This window comes from Schistocerca piceifrons, chromosome 2 (assembly GCF_021461385.2).
Source record: "Schistocerca piceifrons isolate TAMUIC-IGC-003096 chromosome 2, iqSchPice1.1, whole genome shotgun sequence".
Taxonomy (NCBI): domain Eukaryota; kingdom Metazoa; phylum Arthropoda; class Insecta; order Orthoptera; family Acrididae; genus Schistocerca; species Schistocerca piceifrons.
Window position 1 is genome coordinate 748,873,216 of NC_060139.1, and position 24,487 is coordinate 748,897,702.

A 24,487-nucleotide genomic window follows, 5' to 3' on the forward strand; every position below is an offset into this window, starting at 1 on the left:
ACTGACAAAAATAGTTTTAAGATTAATGCAATAATATCCTTAGGTGACTTTCACACATTACCAGTCCACTAATCTGCCACACGGCGTAGCCGCGCGTTCTAGGGCGCCTTGTCACGGTTCGCGCAACTCCCCCCGTCGGAGTTTCGAGTCCTCCCTCGGCCATGGGTGGGTGTATTGTTCTTAGCGTAAGTTAGTTTAAGTTGGATTGAGTAGTGTGTAAGCCTAGGGACCGATGGCCTCAGCAGTTTGGCCCCACAGAACTTACCACAAATTTCCATTTCCACTAATCTTGTATTGTCTGTTGTATTGTGCTGCACAAGTGTTTTTAGAGAGCAGCTGTTCAGAGAGTTGGGTTAAATGGCCATGACCAGCTATTTAGTAACGTATCTTGGACTATGACATGCGCTGCTGCAATGTATGTGATTCCCTTACACGTTCACGCGCTGCAAAAAGTTCTTTGGGAGTATTCACTACATTTTATAAGGAAGGCGTCGATGTGGATGTAAAAGAAGAGCTTCGGCCTGTTATACTGTGATCGAGATGGAGTCGTAACACAAAAATAACGTCCACTACGCAAATGGCCAAATTATACTTCAAACAGCACCCAAGGATAGATAGTGTAGCACGAGTATATACCTTATAGTGCACCGGTGCTTCCTAACGTTAAAATGACTCAAGGATACGAATCAGTACTGGCTCTTCCTCTAGGAAAGCCATAAGGGATGTCGAGGTAATAATTCGCTGACGGCTACTTTCAGTCTCTGGTGAAAGGCAGCTACTCACTAACAGAGACGACGAATTGTTTACATCATACCACCCAGAAGACTTCCCACAACAACCCGTGAAGGTCTGTCAGCGAGTTACATACAACATACACGTACTTGCATTTTTCAGTTGATATGCTCAGTTCTGTTTAAAAGTGAAATCACATCACTTGTGAAGAAGGGGAACAAGCATTCGTGATATTTCTGAAAATGCAAACCATTCTAATTATTTTATTAGTAATTCTTTATTAGGCTTAACTGTATTTTAGGTAGAAAGTTCCAATCTCACTAATAAGCAGTGAAGATATTTACAAGTTTCAGCTTATCCTACGAACATTGTCAAACGCGTGTCAGGTACGAAATATAGGAAAAATTTTGTCACATACTTACACGTAGAGAATACACGTCTGACACAGTTACTTGTGTACCTCAGAAGCAGAAGGGTATTACAACTACAGGGTGCCCCAAAAGCCCGTTGAAATTTGAAAATTCATTACTTCATGGAACAATGTAGGTAGAGAGGGAAAAATTGACACACAGGCTTGAAATGACGTGGGGTTTTATTAAAACCGAAAAAAGATTCACAAACTAACCACCAAATAGCGCTTCATACTATACAAAAGTAACAATTAACATAATAACTGATTTTTAGCAAAGACGATGTTCTTTATAACAAATGATCAGCATGTCGGCCGTCATTCATCAATAACACCTGTAGTCGAGGAACAATGTTGTGAACAGCACTGTACAGCATATCAGTACGTATGGTGAGAAATTGCCCTCAGATGTTGTATTTTAGTGTCAGTAATGAGGTCGGACGATCGCAGTAGATTTACAACTTCGGGTAACCCCACAACCAATAACCACACGGATTGAGGAGGCCAAGCATGACGGACATGGTGGCTCAGAACGCGATCCTCACCAAACTACGTACACAAGACCTGTTTTTGAATAGCTATTGATCGTTGACGAATTTAAGCCTTTGCTTCTATGACTGTCGAAGATTCGAAGATCGCTCCTTACATCATATCTTTCAGATAAACCGACAAATGGCTCCTAAGAATTTTAAAAAATACCGAATTTCCTTAAGATGATCATATAATTCCTTTGTTAGCGAAAATTGGAGCTACATATTTCAAGTAGGGCAATGAATACGGGTTCCGAAATGACTTAATGACAGCCTCGTCTAACTTCTTTGGATCGCTGAGCCCTTTTGCGTACTCTGCGCCGTTCTCCTCGGACGTGAGAACAAACCCACTCATGGTGCTGTAGAAGACAGCTGTGACCAGGCAGTGGTCCATGTCGCTCCTGAGCTCCTGCATGGTGTAGGCCTCTGCCTGCGGTCCCATGCCCAGACGCCGCAGCAGCCCCACCAGCGTGCTGTGGTACTCGCGCAGCAGGTCGTCCATGTGGTGCCGGTGGTTGTCTTCGCTGGCGTTCGCGTACAGGAAGTACAGCAGGTCCGAGGCCGGGCTGGTCACTGATGAACACTGCAACGTCATCATGGTGTCAGTTATCAGGCAACGTCAGGTCTCCCAAGTAAAGAGTTCAAAAGTTATTTTTGTCTGATTGTTTTCCTGTTTGTCTTGGAACTACATTTAAACTCAGTTTGCGGTGAATCACTAACGTCAAGTAGTCAAAAGTGATTTAAAACGAAGAGCTGAGGACCCCTACTGCAGATTGCATAGCCAGTGTACAGGTAAACAAGTAAAACTGGTGGTGGTTACACTCGAGTTTAAAGATGGATGTTGTTGTTGTTGTTGTGGTCTTCAGTCCTGAGACTCGTTTGATGCAGCTGTCCATGCTACTCTATCCTGTGCAAGCTTCTTCATCTCCCAGTACCTACTGCAACCTACATCCTTCTGAATCTGCTTAGTGTATTCATCTTTTAGTCTCCCTCTACGATTTCTACTCTCCACGCTGCCCTCCAATACCAAATTGGTGATCACTTGATGCCTCAGAACATGTCCCACCAACCGGTCCATTCTTCTTGTCAAGTTGTGCCACAAACTTCTCTTCTCCCCAATCCTATTCAATACCTCCTCATCAGTTACGTGATCTACCCATCTAATCTTCAGCATTCTTCTGTAGCATCACATTTCGAAGGCTTCTATTCACTTCTTGTCCAAACTATTTATCGTCCATGTTTCACTTCCATACATGGCTACACTCCATACAAATACTTTCAGAAACAACTTCCTGACACTTAAATCTATACTCGATGTTAACAAATTTTTCTTCTTCAGAAACGCTTTCCTTGCCATTGCCAGTCTACATTTTATATCCTCTCTACATCGACTATCATCAGTTATTTTGCTCCCCAAATAGCAAAACTCCTTTACTACTTTAAGTGTCTCATTTCCTAATCTAATTCCCGCAGCATCACCCGATTTAATTCGACTACATTCCATTATCCTCGTTTTGCTTTTGTTGATGATCATTCTACACCCTCCTTTCAAGACACTCTCCATTCCGTTTAGCTGCTCTTCATGGTCCTTTGCTCTTTCTGACAGAATTACAGTGTCATCGGCGAACCTCAAAGTTTTTATTTCGTCTCCGTGGATCTTAATACCTACTCCGAATTTTTCTTTTGTTTCCTTTACTGCTTGCTCAATATGCAGATTGAATAACATCGGAGACAGGTTACAACCCTGTCTCACTCCCTTCCCAACCGCAGATTCCCATTCATGCCCCTCGTCTCTTATAACTGCCATCTGGTTTCTGTAAAAATTGTAAATAGCCTTTCGCTCACTGTATTGTACCCCTGCCACCTTTAGAATTTGAAAGAGAGTATTCCAGTCAACATTGTCAAAAGCTTTATCTAAGTCTACAAATGCTAGAAACGTAGGTTTGCCTTTCCTTAATCTAGCTTCTAAGTTAAGTCGTAGGGTCAGTATTGACTCACTTGTCCCAACATTTCTACGGAATCCAAACTGATCTTCCCCGAGGTCGGCTTCTACTAGTTTTTCCATTCGTCTGTAAAGAATGCGCGTTAGTATTTTGCAGCCGTGACTTATTAATCTCATAGTTCGGTAATTTTCACATTTGTCAACACCTGCTTTCTTTGGGATTGGAATTATTATATTCTTCTTGAAATCTGACGGTATTTCGCCAGTCTCATACATCTTGCTCACTAGATGGTTGAGTTTTGTTAGGCCTGGCACTTCCAAGCCTGTCAGTAGTTCTAATGGAATGTTGTCTACTCCCGGGGCCTTGTTTCAACTTAGGTCTTTGAGTGCTCTGTCAAACTCTTCACGCAGTACAATATCTCCTATTCCATCTTCATCTACATTCTCTTCCATTTCTATAATATTGTCCTCAAGAATATCGCCCCTGCATAGACCCTCTACATACTCCCTCCACCTTTCTGCTTTCCCTTCTCTGCTTAGAGCTGGGTTTCCATCTCAGCTTATGATATTCATGCAAGTGGTCCTCTTTTCTCCAAAGGTCTCTTTAATTTTCCTTTAGGCAGTATCTATCTTACCCCTAGAGATATGTGCGTCTACATCCTTACATTTGTCCTCTAGCCACCCCTGCTTAGCCATTTTGCACTTCCTGTCGATCTAATTTTTGAGACGTTTGTATTCCTTTTTGCCTGCTTCATTTACTGCTTTTTTATATTTTCTCCTCTCATCAATCAAATTCAATATCTCTTCTGTTACCCAAGGGCCCGTCTGAGTGGCCGAGCGGTTCTGTCACCCAAGGATTTCTACTAGCCCTCGTCATTTTACCTACTTGATCCTCTGCTGCCTTCACTACTTCATCCCTCAAAGCTACCCACTCTTCTTCTACTGTATATCTTTCACCCATTCTTGTCAATTGTTCCCATATGCTCTCCCTGAAACTCTGTACCACCTCTGGTTTAGTCAGTTTATCCTGGTCCCATCTCCTTAAATTCCCACCTTTTTGCAGTTTCTTCAGTTTTAATCTACAGCTCATAACCAATAGGTTTTGGTCAGAGTCCACATCTGCCCCTGGAAATGTCTTACAATTTAAAACCTGGTTCCTGAATCTCTGTCTTGCCATTATATAATCTATCTGATAGGTTCTATTATCTCTAGGCTTCTTCCATGTATACAACCTTCTTTTATGATTCTTGAACCAAGTGTTACCTATGATTAAGTTGTGCTCTGTGCAAAATTCCACCAGGCGGCGTCCTCTTTCATTTCTTACCCCCAATCCATATTCACCTACTACGTTTCCTTCTCTCCTTATTCCTACTGCCGAATTCCAGTCACCCATGACTATTAAATTTTCGTCTCCCTTCACTATCTGAATGATTTATTTTATCTCGTCATACATTTCATCAATCTCTTCGTCATCTGCGGAGCTAGTTGGCATATAAACTTGTACTGCTGTGGTAGGCGTGGGCTTCGTATCTATGTTGGCCACAATAATGCGTTCACTATGTTGTTTGTGGTAGCTTACCCGCATTCCTATTTTCCTATTCATTATTAAACCTACCCCTGCATTACCCCTATTTGATTTTGTATTTATAACCCTGTATTCACCTGACCAGAAGTCTTGTTCCTCCTGCCACCGAACTTCACTAATTCCCACTATATGTAACTTTAACCTACCCATTTCCCTTTTTAAATTTTCTATCCTACCTGCCCGATTAAGGAATCTAACATTCCACGCTCCGATACGTAGAACGCCAGTTTTCTTTCTCCTGATAACAAAGTCCTCCTGAGTAGTCCCAGCCCGGAGATCCGAATGAGGGGCTATTAACCTCCGGAATATTTTACCCAAGACGATGCCATCATCTTTTAACCATAGAATAAAGCTGCATGCCCTCGGGCAAAACTACGGCTGTAGTTTCCCCTTGCTTTGAGCTGTTCGCAGTACCAGCACAGCAAGGCCGTTTTGGTTAGTGTTACAAGGCCAGATCAGTAAATCATCCAGACTGTTTCCCCTGCAACTACTGAAAAGGCTGCTGTCCCTCTTCAGAAACCACACGTTTGTCTGGCCTCTCAACAGATACCCCTCCGTTGTGGTTGCACCTATGGTACGGCTATCTGTATCGCTGAGGTACTCAAGACTCCCCACCAACGGCAAGGTCCATGGTTCATGGGGGGGGGGGATTCCTTACAAACGCCAATATCCTAAGCCCCTAACAGTTCGGATTTCGTGCTGGGCGTAGCACAATCCAGCAAGCCATTCATCTGGAAGAGCACATATGCACGCAGAAACACCAGTGCAGCAGCACCGGAGCCATTTTCCTCGACATCTAAAAGGTGTTCTGCCGTGTTTGGTATGGCAGCCTATTATATAAGATGTGGAAGTACAACTGTCCACTACACATCCTAAAAATGGTCAAGTCCTTCCTGGCCAAAAGAATGTTTTACTCTTCGAGAGATGGAGTAGACAGCCCCATAAGATCCATTGAAGCTAAAGTGCCCCAAGGATCTGCACTTGCTCCCCCCCTGTACCTTAATATACAAGGGCTGTTCGATTAAGAATCCTCATAATTCTTATGGTCATAAATTCTCGCGCTAAAATTTAATATTATGATATTCTGTTAGCTTAATGTGCAAAAAACACGCCGTAATAGTTTTATTGTTGGGACTCCTGGTGCCCGCCTGTGAGGGGCTGTAATGGAGATAACAAGCGAGGAACAATCCGTCGCTTTGAAACTCTGCTTTCATCTCAACAAATCTTCAGCTGAGGCCTGTGCAATGTTGCAGGAGGCCTATGGAGAGTCCACACTACCCTACTGCACAGCTCTGAGTTGGTTGAAAATGTTTAAAGATGGGAGACAATCAATTTCAAAGGAAGGTGGACCCGGTGCTCCAGTTATAGCTCTTACGGAAGAAAACATCAACACTGCTGCTGTCATTGTGAAAGAGGATCGAAGAATTATCTTAAGATCACTTTCTGAAATACTGAACATTTCATTGGGTGCCACCCACACGTTGGTCACAGAAGAATTAAAAATGAGACGTGTTTGTGAGTCATGGGTTCCAAGACTGTTGATTCCGGAACAAAAGCACATTGGTGCGCAGGTCTGCACGCAGTTAAAGTTGGTGTTAGAGGAAGATCCGGAGTTTCTTTCAAATGTAATCACTGCTGATGAAACTTAGCTACATTGTTTTGATCCTGAGAGCAAGCAGCAATGCTCAGTGTGGAAATCTCCTTCATCACCAACCCCCAAAAAAGCAGAAGTGGTTGCTTCTGCTGGGGAAGTTATGGTCATCTCAATCTTTGATATTCATGGAATGGTTTATCGACATGTTGTACCTGCACACACACCAGTAACTGGACAAAACTACAGCGATGTCCTGAAAACATTGCAAGTCCATATCAGGCGCAAAAGACCACATTTCCGTGAAGCAGGCTGGGTGCTGCACCACGATAATACGCGGCCGCATATTGCCAATGTTATTGCTGGATACCTTACAAAAATCAACGTGAAGTGCATCCCTCATCCTCCCTATAGTTCGGATTTAGTTCCATGTGCCGTTTTTATATTCCTTAACATGAAGAAACGCTCTCGTGGGAGGCATTATCAATCACTAGAAGCAGTGGTGAAGGCAGAGGAGGAGATTTTGAAGGACCTCTCAAAAAATGGTTTCCAGCATGTATTTGAAGACTGACAGAAACTCTGAGACAAGTGCATCGCATTCGTGGGAGACTGCTTTGAGAAGGACCACCAAAATTATGATGGTAAGTGATGGTATGTCGTCAAAAATTTGTGATCATTCTTTATTGAACAGCCCTCATACTATCGATGTAACCAACGAGCGTGGAGGGGGGGGATAACCCTTTATGCAGGTGACACTGCTCTGTGCAACAGCGGGCAAAACATCAGTTATATAGTAGCCAGACTATAGCGACTTATGAACAGTGTTGTTAAATGATGTAACAAATGGAAAGTAAAAATAAAAGCAGAAAATTGCCAGGCAATCATCTTCACTACAAGCCACTAACTAAAAAAAAAAAAAAGAAAAACTAGAAACATCCAAATAAACGATCAGGATCTGCCATGAAGACGGTGAAATACCTACCCAGGACTAAAACTCGACAGCGCGCTAACCTTCAGACAACACATCTCAGAGGCTTCCAATAAAGCATGTGAAAGAAGATTGATTCAGTTATATCCACTAATAAAAGGCAGACGGCTATCTACATAAGACAAATTACGCATCTGGAAAACGGTCATCCTACCGATTACACTATATGGCTCGGAAGTATGGAGCATGGTGGCAAACACCAGCCTAACGAAAGTCGAGAGAACCCAGAACAGGGAACATTGCATTATCTCAGTTGTACCAAGATTTATCATCAACGAAGAGATTCGAGTTATGCTGAACCATCCTACTGTATACCAAATCATTACACAAAAATCCACCTCATTCTGCAATGCATGCCATAACTCACAACTTCATCTCATCAGCTCACTCGGAGAAGAGCCCCCATCATAACACCCCATTTATAACTCACCCCCATTATAACACACTCACCACCACCATCCATAGTCAGTTCACATGATAAACACCAAAACCATCATTTAGCATACTAAAAGAAATCCCACAACTACGACAAATTCACTACATCTGGGGGGGGGGGGCGGACCAGAATCTCCAAGCCATTACTCACACCAAAACAATTTTTCATGACCCCACATTAGCTAAGCGAAAGACAGAGTCACACGGGACGCTGGATCTTCCGGTCGTGTCAGATTCCGGCTACTGTACTGTACCATACCAGAAATCGAACCTGTATGATACCATTCACATGCAGAAATCTTACTGATAGAAATGACGGATATACTGCAATAACGTCAACAGAAGTAACCACACTGAAGCGCCAAAGAAACTGGTATAGGCATGCGTATTCAAATACAGAGATATGAAAACAGGCAGAGTAAGGCGAGGTGTTATTGTCGGCGCACGACCGATGGCATACAGCATCTCCGAGATAGCGATGGTAGCGAGGTAGCGTCCTATACGACCATTTCACTAGTGTACCGTGAATATCAGGAATCCGGCAAAACATCAAATCTCCGACATCGCTGCGGCCGGAAAAAGATCCTGCAAGAATGGGACCAACGACGACTGAAGAGAATCGTTCAACATGACAAAGTCCATCCGTTCCGCAAATTGCTGCAGATTTCAATGCTGAGCCATCAACAAGAGTCAGCGTCCGAACCATTCAACGAAACGTCTTATCCATATGGGCTTTCAGAACCGAGGGCCCTCCAGTGTACCCTTGATGACTGCACGACACAAAGCTTTACACCTTGCTTGGGCCCGTCAACACCGACATTGGACTGTTGATGACTGGAAACATGTTGCCAAGTCGTACGAGTCTCGTTTGAAATTGTATCGAACGGAAGGACGTATACGGGTATGGAAACAAACTCATGAATCCGTGGACCCTGCATGTCAGCAGGGGAATGTTCAAGCTGGTGGAGGCTCTGTAATGGTGTGGGGCGTGTGCACTTGGAGTGATATGGGACCCCTGACAGTGGCCACATACGAAGCATCCTGTCTGATCACCTGCATCTATTCATGTCCATTGTGCATTCCGATGGTCTTGAGCAATTCCAGCAGGACAATGCGACATCCCACACGTCCAGAATTGCTACAGAGTGGCTCTGTCTTCTGAGTTTAAGCACTGCCGCTGGCCACAAAATTTTGCAGACATGAACGCTATTGAGCATACCTGGGATGCCTTGCAACGTGCTGTTCAGAATAGATCTCCACCCCCTCGTACTTTTACGAATTTATTGACAGCCCTGCATGATTCGTGGCATCAATTCTCTCCACTGTACTTCAGACATAAGTCAAGTCGATGCCACGGCGTGTCGCGGCACTTCTGCGTGTACTAGTTCCTTTGGCTCTTCAGTGTGGCTAGTGCCAAATTGTGCGAGGAACTTCCAATACATTATCGGTACTGTCGTAAGGTAACCTGTCGATACCACACAGATGGGAATCGTCCTGGGCACAGAGGTTGGCCCTAGAAGTTTCCCTGTTCTCATTCCATGTAGGCTTTCGCGGCCGGCGTCTTTATCAGTAAACTCTTCCGGGCTAAGTTGCCGTGGTCGATCTGTAGAACTTCTTCTCCCTGACGTTTCGTTCTCAACTACGGAGAACATCTTCCGAGGTGAGTCGACTCACCTCGGAAGATGTTCTCCGTAGTTGAGAACGAAACGTCAGGGAGAAGAAGTTCTACAGATCGACCACGGCAACTTAGCCCGGAAGAGTTTACTGATATAGTTTCCCTGTTGTTCGCCGACGCCGTCCAACCTGCAGCTACACGAGAGCCACGTCCACTGAGGTGAGGTACCAACAGCGCCACAGATCATTTGTTTAACAGGCTGCCCTGCGGTAGCGTTCTCGCTTCCCACGCCCGGGTTCCCGAGTTCGATTCCCGGCGGGGTCAGGGATTTTCTCTGCCTCGTGATGGCTGGGTGTTGTGTGCTGTCCTTAGGTTAGTTAGGTTTAAGTAGTTCTAAGTTCTAGGGGACTTATGACCACAGTAGTTGAGTCCCATAGTGCTCAGAGCCATTTTCTTTTTTTTTTTTTTTTTTTTTTCAACAGGCTGCCCGCCTGCCGCTCTGCCAAGTTCAGTAGCTCCAGTCTAACGGCAGTCGAGTATCGACGTAGCACACTCGCAAGTTTCCCTACGCGTGTAATGCAACAGAACTTTTCTCAATACTTGACTTGTGTTTAATACTGTGGATTGCAAGCCGGACGTGAATTGTGAACTTTCCAGGTGTCTAACTTGTCCCGGCATGGCCCAATGTCTTGTACAAGGAGTTCGACGACGATTCTTTCTATTAATTGAGTATATTACAATATTTCTCACAATGATTGTGTTCTTTAATTCATCTGATTTCTGCCTCGGAAACCCCTGCACCATCCCGACGGGACACATTATAATTTTGGTTATGAAACTTTACTTGGCCACTTCCGATACAGCAGCTGAAAACGTAAAGGATGTTGTCATTTCAGTCTGAGAAAATGTTACAGAACATATTGTCAACACCTAACGTTTTCTAGCATCATTTCACAGCCAGTGTAATGGCGGAGTACATAACGTAACACTATAAAAGTATAACTGATGTTACTATTCGGCAATTTTTACCACAGATGGTTGGGCCTAGTCGAAGTTAACCACAAAACAAACTGCTGTAATATTTACCAATCGGAACTACAATGCCAAGCCCACTGTACTTCCCATAATCAACACCAACGTCTAACACACACACACACAACCAAATATCTTTTTAGAAGGGAAAGGGAAAGGAGGAAGAAGTTTTTTATTACGAATTACCACTTATCTCCTGTCCGGCCCCGGTAGCTGAATGGCGGCAGTCAGCCTTCAGCGGCGCATCGGTTCGGACGGTGTTTACGTATCTGCCGCACGTCTGCGCGACAGGTGTTAACGTTAAGTGTGTAGCGGTTGTGCCACGGTATACATAGAACGAATCATGGCCTCGTCGTTCCGCAAATCGACACTGAAATTTAGTTTTGTTAACGAATATGCTCGACCAAAGGCTTACGAGACCGAACGTTATTTACGGGACAAGGTGAAAATCGAACCTGACGTTCTAGTTGGAATACACGTATCTATGGTAAGCAGCGTTGTCTATGTCAAGCTCATAAATGAAGCGGCATGTGACGAACTACTACTACGACACCGACAAGGACTTCGTTTCTGTCATTCGGACGGGAATGTAGGAGCGGTAACAGTTGAACACGTCGGCATCGGACTCCGAACGATCCGCATCTTCCATTCGAAGTGCCAGAAGAATTGGTGACAGACGCCGTGCGTCCTTACGGAACTGTCCTATCCCACATGTCTGAAAAATGGGCGAGTTTCAAGACGTATCCGGTCCTCAATGGCGTCAGAGAAAAACGGATCGAACTCCGAAAACACGTCCCGTCATACTTGTACATCGCCGGTTGTAGGGCGATTGTCATCTACGACGGACAACCAAGGACGTGCTGTGGATGTGGGAAGGAGGGATACGTCCGTTCTGAGTGTGTTCAACGAAGGTTGTTACAGCTGCCACGGGATGATCCACCCCTCACACCGCGTCCAACTGTGCTCCCCATGACTTATGTCGCCGCATTACGCGACGACGTGAGCCGCGATACAGAAGCGTACCGTAACACACAGACAGAGGCAGATCGTGGCGAGCCACGGAAGGACGATGTTTCGCTGGACCGCCTGCAGCAATCACAGGACGCCCTCTCCTCGGTGCCGATTGCAGCCCCTTCAGATAAGGCACTTGCAGACGTCGATAATACGACGGTGCACGATTCCGACGTCCCCCATGAACAACTGGAGACAATGCTGACCTCTGATTCCGAAGCCCGGCAACGAAAACAGCGATCGCCAAAACGCCGGAAGAAGCGCCGCCTCACTGTGGAGAACGACCAATCTGATCTAGCAAGCAATTCTGAGATTTTTTCGTGTACACAGCAGACAACCATGGATACAGAAGAACTGCCTAGCGTGGATGCAACGGTGGCAAGCGGGACGGCGACACGACCTTCCGCTGACGATGCTCCAGACATAGCGACGGAGTTCGATCGATGGCAACAGGCTACTGAGGAGGCTACGGCGCCTGTAACGCACGACAATGATGGGACACTAGGGGACTGGTCAGAAGACCCACCCCCATGGAACAGATGATGCCGGAGGAACTGCTCCCACACACTCTCCCGGTATAAGACCGGCAGAGTGCACGGAATAACGGCAGACCATATGAGGGGACGGCGGGAGACGTTAGTACGAAAGCAGCCTGTGTAGGGAAGAATTAGCGACCGTACGGTGCCCTGTCTACGTTGACAGCCATGCAACAAGCTTATCGGATAGGGTCTGTTAACATCAATCGCATTGGGACGCCGGTAAAAAGCAAGATGCTCAGTGACATGATAAAGGCTGCAGATTTAGACTAGCACTATTACAGGAGGTTCGGAAAGTTCCCCCCTCGGACTTTTACGGTTACGACATTTACTATTCCCCGTGTGACGAGAGAGGCGTCGGCACAGCGATCCTATTAAAGGAAGGGATACGTGCAGACGAAGTAGAGTATTTGCCTTCTGCCCGTGGTACGGCCGTGACCATACGTGGAATACGTTTGATCAACATATACACACCGTCAGGCCCGGACAAGAGAAGGGACAGAGCAGATTTTTACGCCCACGAGGTTACACCGTTGTTCCAGGGACGATACGATGCTTGCATACTCGGCGGAGATTTTAATTGTATGCTCGACAGAAAGGACCAACATCCTAACTATACTACTAGCCAAGAACTTAGGGAGTTAGTCAACGGGATGGAATTAGTCCATACGTGGGACCTGAAGTATCGCAACCAACCAGGATATACGTTTTTTACTAGCCACTCCACGAGCCGTTTGGATCGGATCTACGTTTCAAGGGCGTTAACAATGTCGACGGTGGACGCAGAAATATGGTCAACAACGCATATATTTGTACGGTTAATCTTGCTAGACAGCAGGTATGGAGACGGAGGGGCAATTGGAAGATGAACGTCTCCCACCTGCGTGATGCAGAACGCCGACGCATGGTGGAGGACGCGTGGCATGGCTGCCTCCGTCGACGAAATTCTTTCGGTTCTGTACTGCAGTGGTGGATCGAGTGCGCGAAGCCAGCTTTACAGAGGACGTTAACAGGTTACCGGAAGGAGGTTTCTCAATGGCAGCGCACGACCACCGAGTTTTACTTTACTGCTCTCTGGGAACTGTTAGATCAATCACCTACACCAGAACGCCAGACGTCCGTCCACAGAATCAAGGCGAAGCTGCTACAACTTGTGACGCTGAGAATGGCGGGAATGATGATGCGCACGAGGTCTCAGGATTGCCTGCCAACGAGGTTCCCTCGATGCATTACGTGATAAAGGAAAGGCAAAGACGACGAATGGCGTTAATATATGAGATCGATCTCGGCGATGGCCGTCGTTTTACAACACAAAGGGGCATAGCACAGGCGTTCACGGATCATTTTAGCAGATTCTATGCGAGCAACGGGGAGGGTCAGAGGGAGCTGGGGAACGTCCTGGAAGAGATCACAGACGCGACGAGTGTGAACGGGGAAGCAGACGGGTTAACTGAAATTACGTGTGAAGATCTGGAGGAAGCGATTACACGAGGTGCCTGCAACAAGTCCCCAGGTCCAGACGGATTCCCTTTGGAATTTTACCGTTCCTTTGTGACCATTATGACACCGATGTGGCTATGCTTAATGATCTTCTGCGGCAAGAAGTACCGGTTCACAATAAATTCACGGAAGGGCTCATGATATCGATACAAAAGCCCCGTGGTGGCAAACGGCCTTGTGATTATCGCCCCTTGACCCTCCTTAATAGTGACTACAAGATCTTCATGCGCATACTGGGCAGTCGTAGCAAACATTCGCTGGAGAATCGAATACATGCCGATCAGACTTGTCTTGGCGGCATCAGTAATATCCACACAGCCTTGGGAGACTATCGTGACGTCGTCGCCCTCGCGGCTGCACGCCGTCTCCGGGGGGCGATGGTTGCTGTAGATTTCGATCATGCTTTTGATCGCGTGGAACATGTGTACCTCGCGGCGGTGATGAACAGGATGGGTGTCTCGCCATTATTGACCACTGCCGTGATGCGGCTGTTGCACGGCGCCAGATCAGCGATGGTGATCAACGGAGGGAGAACTGAGTATTTTAAGATCTTAAGATCAGTCAGGCAGGGCTGCCCCTTGTCGATCCTCCTATATGCGATCGCCTTAGAACCGAGCCTGGCCGGCCTTCACCGCCGTCTTACCGGGATCTCCCTACGGCATCTATCATTCAAATGCAAGGCATACGAGGATGACATTGAGTTCCTCGTACGGAATGAGGGGGAGACTCAAACAGCACTGGATTTGCTACAGACGTATGGTATGGCAGCTGGAAGTGAGGTCAACTACCGAAAATCACAATTCATGCACGTGGGGCGTCGACTAGAACCAGGAACGGAAGGACCCCTACCTGCGGTGCAAACCCTCCGCTGTTTGGGTATCACCTTTCATAAGGAGACAGCGGGAACGGCTGAGGACAACTACCGAAGGTTGTTACTCAGAGTCCGCACGGCAGTACGACTAAACGCCCTACGGTCGATGGATATGCTGCAGCGAGAGTTAAAAAAAAAATCTTTATTTACCATCAACAATAATATTTATACATCCAACCCACCTCCCTATTTGATTAGTGGGTCTTGCTACTGTTAGTTACAATTAGCAGCTAATTACAATATATATTAAGTTGTGAGCTACAGCTATAATCTAATTTCAATGGGCGGCTATACAGTTATTTATTTTAACTTCTAAGATTTTAACTAAACCTACGTTCTACTTCCTGCAGCGTCACAGATGTGTCAGCAATGTACAAACCTACTTTATTGCCTTGCCCATCGAGCTAATCCCGATGGGCGTGCCCCTGACACTGGGCAGGCCAGGATGTCAATCGCTGCAGGTTCCTAAATCTAGATTTCTAGTCTAATTCCTACTAACTAGTTCTAACCTACGTCATCTCCAGTGTACTGTCAAATCCGGGTTATTCTTATTCCTCACTCCCCCTAATCCCGTGCGTGGCGGATTCCAAACTAAAGGGTCGGCCTATCCACGCACAGGCGGTATGGGAGTAGGGCACATTAGTCATAATCTGTGCTATTTAGTTTTGTTCCCTCGTGTATTCTCTCAACACCTTCTGTGATACCTCGTTGGCAAGTCTATTCAGTGTTTGGAAGGTGTCTTCTTGTCTTATTAGGTTGTAAGTGTCATGGTCGGGTAGTTGGTCACGTAGTGTAGAGGCAACATCATTGAAGAGGGGGCACTCGTAAATCACATGATCAGGAGTGCCCTCCGGTTCACCACATTCACACGCGGGTCTGGCCCTTTTCCCGAACCGACATAAGTATGCCGGGTAAGGTCCATGTCCAGTGAGAAAATGAATTAGTCCTCTGGTGGGTTCAAAGTACTTCATTTTTAGCCGTTCCCTAATGCTTGGTATCAACTCATGTGTCCTGCGCCCTGTTTCATCCGCGTCCCACAGCTCTTGCCATAATTGTACTCCTCTTTGCCGAATCTCACCCTTGTCCCCTGCCCCAATGCCTAAGATCTCCTCTATTTTTGTTATATTTCCCTTCTTAATCCAGAACCATGCAGCTTGCTCCCTAATTTTGATGTCCAAGGGGCAAAGCCCCATTATGACTAGTAGTGCTCCCCCTGGTGTTGTTCTGTAAGCCCCTACCGATCTAAGAATCATGTTCCTCTGAACCCTTCTCACTGTCATGGCGGGCACCACCCTCGTGAGCCTGTGTGCCCAGACTCCCGAGCCGTAACCCACTATCGATGTTAATATACTGTTATGATAAAGTTTTATAAGATGTGGTGGAAGTTGAAATCTTTTGTGTCCTATGGATATGAGGTTATTCAGTGTTTGGAGGGCTTTCTGGGTTACGGTTTCGATGTGTTTCCCAAAATTCCACTTCTCATCAATGATGATGCCCATGTATCTTGCGTCACGTCTCCGAAGAACCGGCGAGCGCTCGATTCGTACAGTCGGGTTACGGATTAATTGTCCCTTCAATAGTAAGTAGGTGGACTTACTTGGTGACACCGTCATTTTGGTGTTTTGGCACCATAGTTGTAACTTGTTTAAGGCACTCTCTATTTTAGGTTCAATGTCTTCGCGGCTACGGCCGCCGACCAGCAGGAGGAGGTCATCTGCATAGGCTATCACCTCTAGCACTTCTTCACTTTGTTGTAGGGTGTCTAGTAAAGGCTCCATATGGATGTCCCAAAACAGGGGCCCTAGCACGGAGCCCTGAGGACAACCCTTTGTTATAACTTTTCCAATTACCTTGCTAGAAGATGAAAGCCAGACCTCCCGTTCCTCGCAGTAGCTCCTCAGACAACCATATAGCGGCCCTGGGCACTCCTTCTCCCGCAAGCAGGAGAAGAGCGAAGGCCACCACAGGTTGTCGAAGGCGCCACTGATGTCAACCATAATGCCCACCACGTACTTATGTAGGGTAGAGCCACAGACCTCAGCAGCCAGGGCGATTGCATCAGATGTCGATCGCCCAGGCCTGAAGCCGAATTGCCTGTCGCTCACCCCACGCAGCACTCTATGTGCAGCCAGTCTGTCAGCTAGTAGCTTTTCTAATATTTTCCCTAGTATGTTGATCAAACATATTGGTCTGCAGGATTTTACATTTGTAGGATCTTTATCTAACCCTTTCCGAATAATGACTACGTTTGCGGACTTCCACACCCTTGGAATTTTTTGCTGTATCAGACACTCATTGTATGAGTGAGTGAGTGGTGCAGTTAGCTGGGGAGCTAGGAATTGCACCACCTCAGCTACAAAGCCGTCTGTCCCGGGAGCTCTACCCCTTTTAAGTGATTTTATGTGGGCAGCCACCTCTTCCTCCTAGAAAGGGTAGACTGCCGTATTGTTGGTGTATTCATTAAGGTTGTCTCGTCTTAGTTGTTGTTGCTGATCAGATTCCCCATCCGCGCTATCATCAGGCAGCAGGGACCGGAGGAGGACCTCAGCAGTTTCCTGCCAGGATTCCGTCATCCTGTCCCCGTGCCTGACTGTTGATAATTCCAGTGGAGAGCGGATCTTCTCTCGTACTAATTTATACGGTGTACCCCAGGGGTCCAATGCCAATTGGCTCTGGACGAAATTTTCCCATCTTTGTATCCTAACAGCCTGGAGTTCTTTCTGAAAACGAAGTTTAGCCTCCCGATACTGCATCAGCCATCTTTGCCGTTCCGGCCAGACGACACTGCGCTGGTAATACTTTCTCAACCTTCTAACAGACCGGCGCATATCCTCAAGTTCGGGCGACCATGGCGGTGGAGAGGCTGCAATGGCCTTCCTCCTGGTCGGTACGGCAGCTTTCACCGCGCTAGTTATTGCATTGGTCAGTTCTTCTGCTCGGTCGTTTACGTCTATGTCAAAGTCTGCTCCACCTTCTGGCAAGGCAGGAATGACGCACTCCCTCGCTAGTCGTTCCCAATCGGCCCTTCTGTAATTAAACTGCATCTCCCACACCATGGCCCAGCTGGACCCTCTTCCACCTATAATGAATGTGATTAGGTTGTGGTCACTTGTAGTGGCGTTTTCTTCTACTTTCCACTCTTGTATTGTGTTAATTGCATTGGGGGTGGCTAGAGTTATATCAATATTCGTGCCTGGTCCTCCTCCCGCCGCATAGGTTGGAGGATTACCAGGCTTGTTGGCTATCACTAGTTGTGATGCCATGATAAAATCCTCTACTTTCTCTCCATTGGTGTCCCTTGTGCCGCTGTGCCACAGGGGGGATTTTGCATTGATATCAGCCGTGATTATCATCCTTCGTCCCTGCAATACCGTGGTTACTGTAGCTAGATGGTCAAGATGCGTTTCAATGTTATCTCCGTACTGAAAGTACATGTTAATTAGTATGATTGTTTCACTGGGAGATAGCAACTCCACGACATTGCAGTGACTATTAGTGAACTGTGATAGTGTAGTTACTTTCAGGGCTTTGTTCGTGATAATTATTGCCGCTTTCGGATTATCTCCTTGGCTGATTACCTGCCACGTCGCGGCTGTAAATGCAATTTTTCCGGGCTAGGGAGTACGGCTCTTGTAGACAGAGCACATCCAGCCTCCTCTCCTCCACTTCCTTTCGCAGCTCCTGCATTACAAGTCGACTGTTGTGTGTGTTGAGTTGGCCAATGGTAATTTTTGTCATCTACGGAAAGTATGTATGTATGTGGTCTTCTGGCCATGTCTTGTTCCAGTCATACGTAATACGTCCATTAGCCAGAACTGACTGTTCGTAAATGTCATTTAGCAGCGAGAGTTACTCGTCAACCTTTATCTCGCGCCCATGATGTGCCACCTGACACACATTCTTGCCTTGACGCGCTCGATGTCTATGAGGTTTCAGGCGGCTTTTGGGTACTATGTAAGCCTGGGACAGCTCTTTAAGGTACAGTACAACATGCTTACCCTCCCAGAGCGAGAGGGGGGCGTTGGTGCACGAGAAGGCGCGTGCCATGTATATTAATACTATGCTCAAACGGTGGCGCAACAGGAATCACTCGCTTACGGGGACGATCATCGAAGAACTAGTACCAACATCGCATCTTCCTCCAGTCAGTGTCGGCCATATATCGCCTCCGTTAACGTATGTGCGCACGTTCATCGTGGAACACAGTTACATTCGAGAGCGTTTACCGACGACCCGACAGTCGACATCGAAGGACGTGTACCATCTGCTTCTTCGACAGATCGCCCGGAATAGGGTGGAACGGAAACATCCAGCCGTTACTTGGCACGTGGTGTGGCGCACGGTACACCACCCCCACCCACCTACAACAGCCAGATCAACATGGTACATTGTAGTGAACCGAAAATACCCTACGAATGATAAAAAATACGCAATACATTTGGCGGATTCGCCCATGTGTCAGCAATGAGGCGTGCTGGATACGGACGACCATCGGCTGGTCTGCAGCGAGGCATTGGCTGTCTGGACTCTCGCAAGGAAGATAATTGCGTTCATGCGGCGCACTATCCATACAGCAGTCTCTTCTCACATAGTATTTTTTTCCAGAGGAAACGTATTTTCCGCGTCATAAGACGAACGCAGTGGCGTGGATCACAGGTATGACGGTCCATTACATCTATCGAGACACACGTCTGAACGTACTGAACGTACTGGATTACTGGCAATACTTGCCAGATGGACACACAAAACTGTTACGGCTACGAAAGTAAAAGGATTGGTACGCCAATTTCCTAGTAACGGTTTTTGCGGACCCGCCATATACTTGGGGTGTGCCGGGTGCACAGAGGTTAGCGGCGGTGCTGTTGTTGTGAAACCGACCAAGTAAAGTGAACAGCTAAGAACAACTATGTGAGTATGTGACCTTGGGAAAACTAACGCTTGCACAGTCAGCAGTGGGATGTAGTACAAGTTTTGTTTTCATTCTATAAATACTTTTCTTTAGGGTGCCGGAGGTGGCCCCTCTCTGACTTTGTTGTTATTTCACGGTGCATGGTAGGACGGCAGCGAGCTTCCTTCCAGGACAGTTATAATGTGTAAGGACGTACTATGTTTTTGTGAATAATAAAGGTTTCTGTTTCTCCTACCTTCGTTTAAAAAATTAAATAAATAAAATAAAATGAAATAAAATTAAAAATAAAAAACCTCACTCCTGACATTTCTTTCCTTTCTAAAAAAAAAAAGAGGTGGTCAGCGCGTCAAAAAAAAAAAAAAGAAAAGAAAAGAAATTGTCAGCGTGACGGATTGTCAATCCTCTGGGCCCGTATTCGATTCCCGGCTGGGTCGGGGAATTTTCTCCGCCCTGGGACTGGTTGTTGTGCTGTCCTCATCGTCATCCTCATCGACTGCAGGTTGGCGAAGTGGCGTCAAATTAAAAGACCGGCATCCAGTGACTGGTCTGCCCGAAGGGGGGCCCTAGCTATACGATTAAATAAATAAATAAAAATTATCTCTTTTTAGTGTGCATAAGAGGCGTATATGACCATAGCCTGCTCGTTCTCAGTGGGTTCGATGAATATATCCATCTGCAGCGTTCTGTGGCTTGCAACCAATGCAAATGAAGAGTTTCAGGCAGGAAGGTGTTCTAAATTAATGCTTCCTCCACTAGATCGAACCTCCTGTCAGTCTAATGTTCACGACCAGTTATAATACTTTTCATTGTTTATATCGGTATTGCACACAAGTTATAGCAGTCATTACCATGAAGATAAGACTTCTCACACTGTTTTGGTGCTTGCTCATCATTGCTTGGAAGGCATTATCGTATTTAGATCGACAAATGTTACGCAAGTCTAGATGTGGGTGACGCACTAACAATACGAAGACAGACGTTGTCGGCACAATGCGATGAAACACAAAGCTGTTCCCTTACTTCACGAAAAATGTAAAACTGAAGAACGGTGAATACGTAATGGAGTACTGCAGCAAGCAGACTTTGATAAAATGGAAGGACAAGAGAGCCGTCGTGAAGGTGAACATGTTCCATGACGAAAATTTTCATGCAGCAGATTGAAAAAATGGCACCTTACAAAAGCCAGGTCTTCTCATGGATGACAATAAATACATGTGAGGCGTAGATAGAAGCGATTTCCAGTTGCAAAGCTACCAAATGGCGAGGAGCTGATCGAACAAATATTATTAGAAAATGTTTCGCCATTTATTGGGTATTGTATGTTTCAATGCATACGTTCTGTACAAGAGACCTTAGAAAAGAGACATCTTATTGGCGTGCTGAATGTGAGGTTCCTCTCTGTGTGGCACCTTATTCGAAAATAATTAACACAGAAAACTATGTGTGATCATGTGGAAATAAAATTTTATTCTCTTTTTAGATGCATTGTTTGCGATCCTAATGCACTTGAGTTTTGGTCCATAAACTGAAATCAGCACATAAATGCTATTAGGAGTAAGTAAGGGTCATGATGCGACTGAAACAGCATGCACTAGGGGCAATTACCCACTGAGTCAAAGAAGCATACACAAAGAATATCCACATTAGGGATAAATGCAGATAGCTTCTGCTAAGTTTACACATAAAACGACCAGTGATGGTGACAAAAATCTAACATCTCCAAAGAAGATGTCAGGGTCGATATCTCAAAAGCAAAATCTTTAGTAAAATTACTTATCATTTATTGGGTACAAAAACTACATGTAGGTTCCTATTACAATACACAAGTAAAATTATAAATCACCAAAATTAAAACTGTAAGATTTTGAGCTAAAAATACTCTTTCTAATTAAATGTTTTCACAACCATATTATCTGTGTTACTTATTAAAATGTACTGGCAATACTGATGAAAGCTTTCAAATTAAGTAGCACTTGCTAGTGACAAAATTTCCGTTGCTGTACCACACTTTGCTAGCTCTGTGGACATTCAAATTAAATATTTCCACATCTAAATTGTCTGTATAGCTTACAAATATACACGCATTACTTGAATAAATTATATACTAGCAGACGGCCATAGCTCGATCTCTACACATTAAATTCATCTAAATAAGTAAAAAATTGATGCAAAACAGACACCTGGGCACTACAGCAGATCTAAATGAAGTTCACTGAGAAAGTAAAGAATGACAACATTTTATTTTCAAAAGAACCTGTTCACCCATACATCTTTGAATCCACAGCAACATGATAAGGTTGAAAATGCTTTTTGTAGATACATGAAATGGCAATTGTCCAACGAAATCTGTGGGTAGATGGAAATATTAGCCTCATCATCTTACCCAAAGTTGGTTCAGTCAGCAAGGATCTGCCTCAGTGGAGTAAGTTTACCATTATCTTTCTAGGTAAGAGTTAATGTTCTCATGTGCAGGTTACCATTGAGTCTTTCACTTTATTTTCCACAGCCATTGTAAACTTCCTCTGGCAAAACATTTGGAGCAAGTAGCTACAGTTTTGCGGCAAGTTGATCGATTCGCAGTATCTGTTGACACATTTTTGGGGTAAGGTGATACATTTTTGAATTAAGTTGATCCACTTTCAGGGGAACAAATTGATAGGCAAGTCGATATATATTCAAGGGGGGAATGTTGATAATGTATATCTGGACACAACATCAAAAAATTATTAATAGTATTTTCACATCTATTTCATTATCATCATAATCAGTAAATTCCATTTGCGAGATTTATACACCACAGTAAATTTCCCCTCTTTCTTTAATGCTTATTTTAATGAGACAGCAACGTTAATATCATGGTCTGATGAAGCTCATCCCAGTTTTGCTTGCTGGAACAAATCACAGCTTGGCAGAACAAGCTTCAGCTTACATAGTTGACATTGTGATTAGACTTATTGACATCTGCACATGAGAACTGATGTAATTTTCAAGCATGTCATACTCCACAAAGTATTGGGCAACGGTTGTACAAAATGATGACTTATGGTCGAGTTGGTTCGTTTTGTTGTGACTTGTTATGACATAGCAACCCGATTTTCCTTGTGAACACAGCATGAGAAATTACAGAAAGAAGTCAAACAGAGACGCAAAACCAAAAGAAACATTTCGAAGCAGAAAAAAAAGCTGTTTCTTCGCTGAGGAAAACAGCTAATACGTATGGAATGCATTTCATCTCGATACATCAATGCTTTCACTAAATGGAAACCGATTCTGCTAGTAATAATACTCGATACAAATTAATCAATGTGATACTTTAAGATGAGCCAGGTTTTCAATTTACTGCCATCTCCACAACAAACACAGTGAATCAATATGTAAAAAATAATATATATATAGCCTCTTATCATCACTTAATGGAAACATTATTTTATTCTCAATTTCAGACCTTAATCCAGGTGTGTCCAAAGTTAGATACAAAAAATTTTGGGAGGTTTCATCAGAGGAAAGGATGCAATTCAAGAAGCATGGACTTCAACTTCCCATCAGACCTGTTGCTAAATACACCTTAATCCACCTATGCCTACTGTTCGATACAAAAAAGCTGGACAGGTTTTGATGAAATCTCGACGAAATATCCGCAGGAAACTGGTAGTGCCGCAAAAAAGGCATGCTGAAACTGACTCTGTACTGGAAAAAGCATTTAAATTCGGTTTTCAAGTGCTACGACTATTCGAAAAGAATATGGACCAAGACAAATACATTAAAACCAAAGAAAACAATACACACTACTGGCCACTAAAATTGCTACATCAAGAAGAAATGCAGATGATAAACGGGTATTCATTGGACAAATATATTATACTAGAAGTGACATGTGATTACATTTTCACGCAATTTGTGTGCATAGATCCTGAGAAATCAGTACCCAGCACAACCACCTCTGGCCGTATAACGGCCTTGATACGCCTGTGCATTCAGTCAAACACAGCTTGGATGGCGTGTACACGTACAGCTGCCCATGCAGCTTCAACACGATACCACAGTTCATCAAGACTAGTGACTGGCGTATTGTGACAAGCCAGTTGCTCGGCCACCATTGACCAAACGTTTTCAAATGGTGAGAGATCTGGAGAATGTGCTGGCCAGGGCAGCAGCCGAACATTTTCTGTATCCAGAAAGGCCTGTACAGGACCTGCAACATGCGGTCGTGCATTATCCTGTTGAAATGTAGGGTTTCGCAGGGGTCGAGTGAAGGGTAGAGCCACGGGTCGTAACACATCTGAAATGTAACGTCTACTGTTCAAAGTGCCGTCAATGCGAACAAGAGGTGACCGAGACGTGTAACCAATGGCACCCCATATCATCACGCAGGGTGATACGCCAGTATGGCGATGACGAATAGACGCTTCCAATGTGGGTTCACCGCAATGTCGCGAAACACGGATACGACCATCATGATGCTGTAAACAGACCATGGATTCATCCGAAAAACTGACGTTTTGCAATTCGTGCACCCAGGTTCGTCGTTAAGTACACCATCACAGGCACTCCTGCCTGTGATGCAGCGTCAAGGGTAACCGAAGCCATGGTCTCTGAGCTGATAGTCCATGCTGCTGCAAAAGTCGTCGAACTGTTCGTGCAGATGGTTGCTGTCTTGCAAACGTCCCCATCTATTGACTCAGGGATCGAGACGAGGCTGCACGATCCATTACAACCATGCGGATAAGTCGCCTGTCATCTCGACTGCTAGTGATACGAGGCCGTTGGGATCCAGCTCGGCGTTCCGTATTACCCTCCTGAA

At 45.2% G+C, this 24,487-nt stretch overlaps 1 protein-coding gene across 1 annotated transcript in view; it reads right to left on the reverse strand.

The window, feature by feature from the left end:
- Positions 1-1,343: 1,343 nt before the first annotated feature.
- Positions 1,344-24,487, reverse strand: part of LOC124777641 — a 43,788-nt gene continuing 20,644 nt past the window's right edge. The window contains exon 3 of the mRNA XM_047253117.1: positions 1,344-2,254. Coding sequence (XP_047109073.1) covers positions 1,859-2,254 — 396 coding nt within the window. The 3' untranslated portion in view covers positions 1,344-1,858. The remainder of the gene's footprint in view (positions 2,255-24,487) is intronic.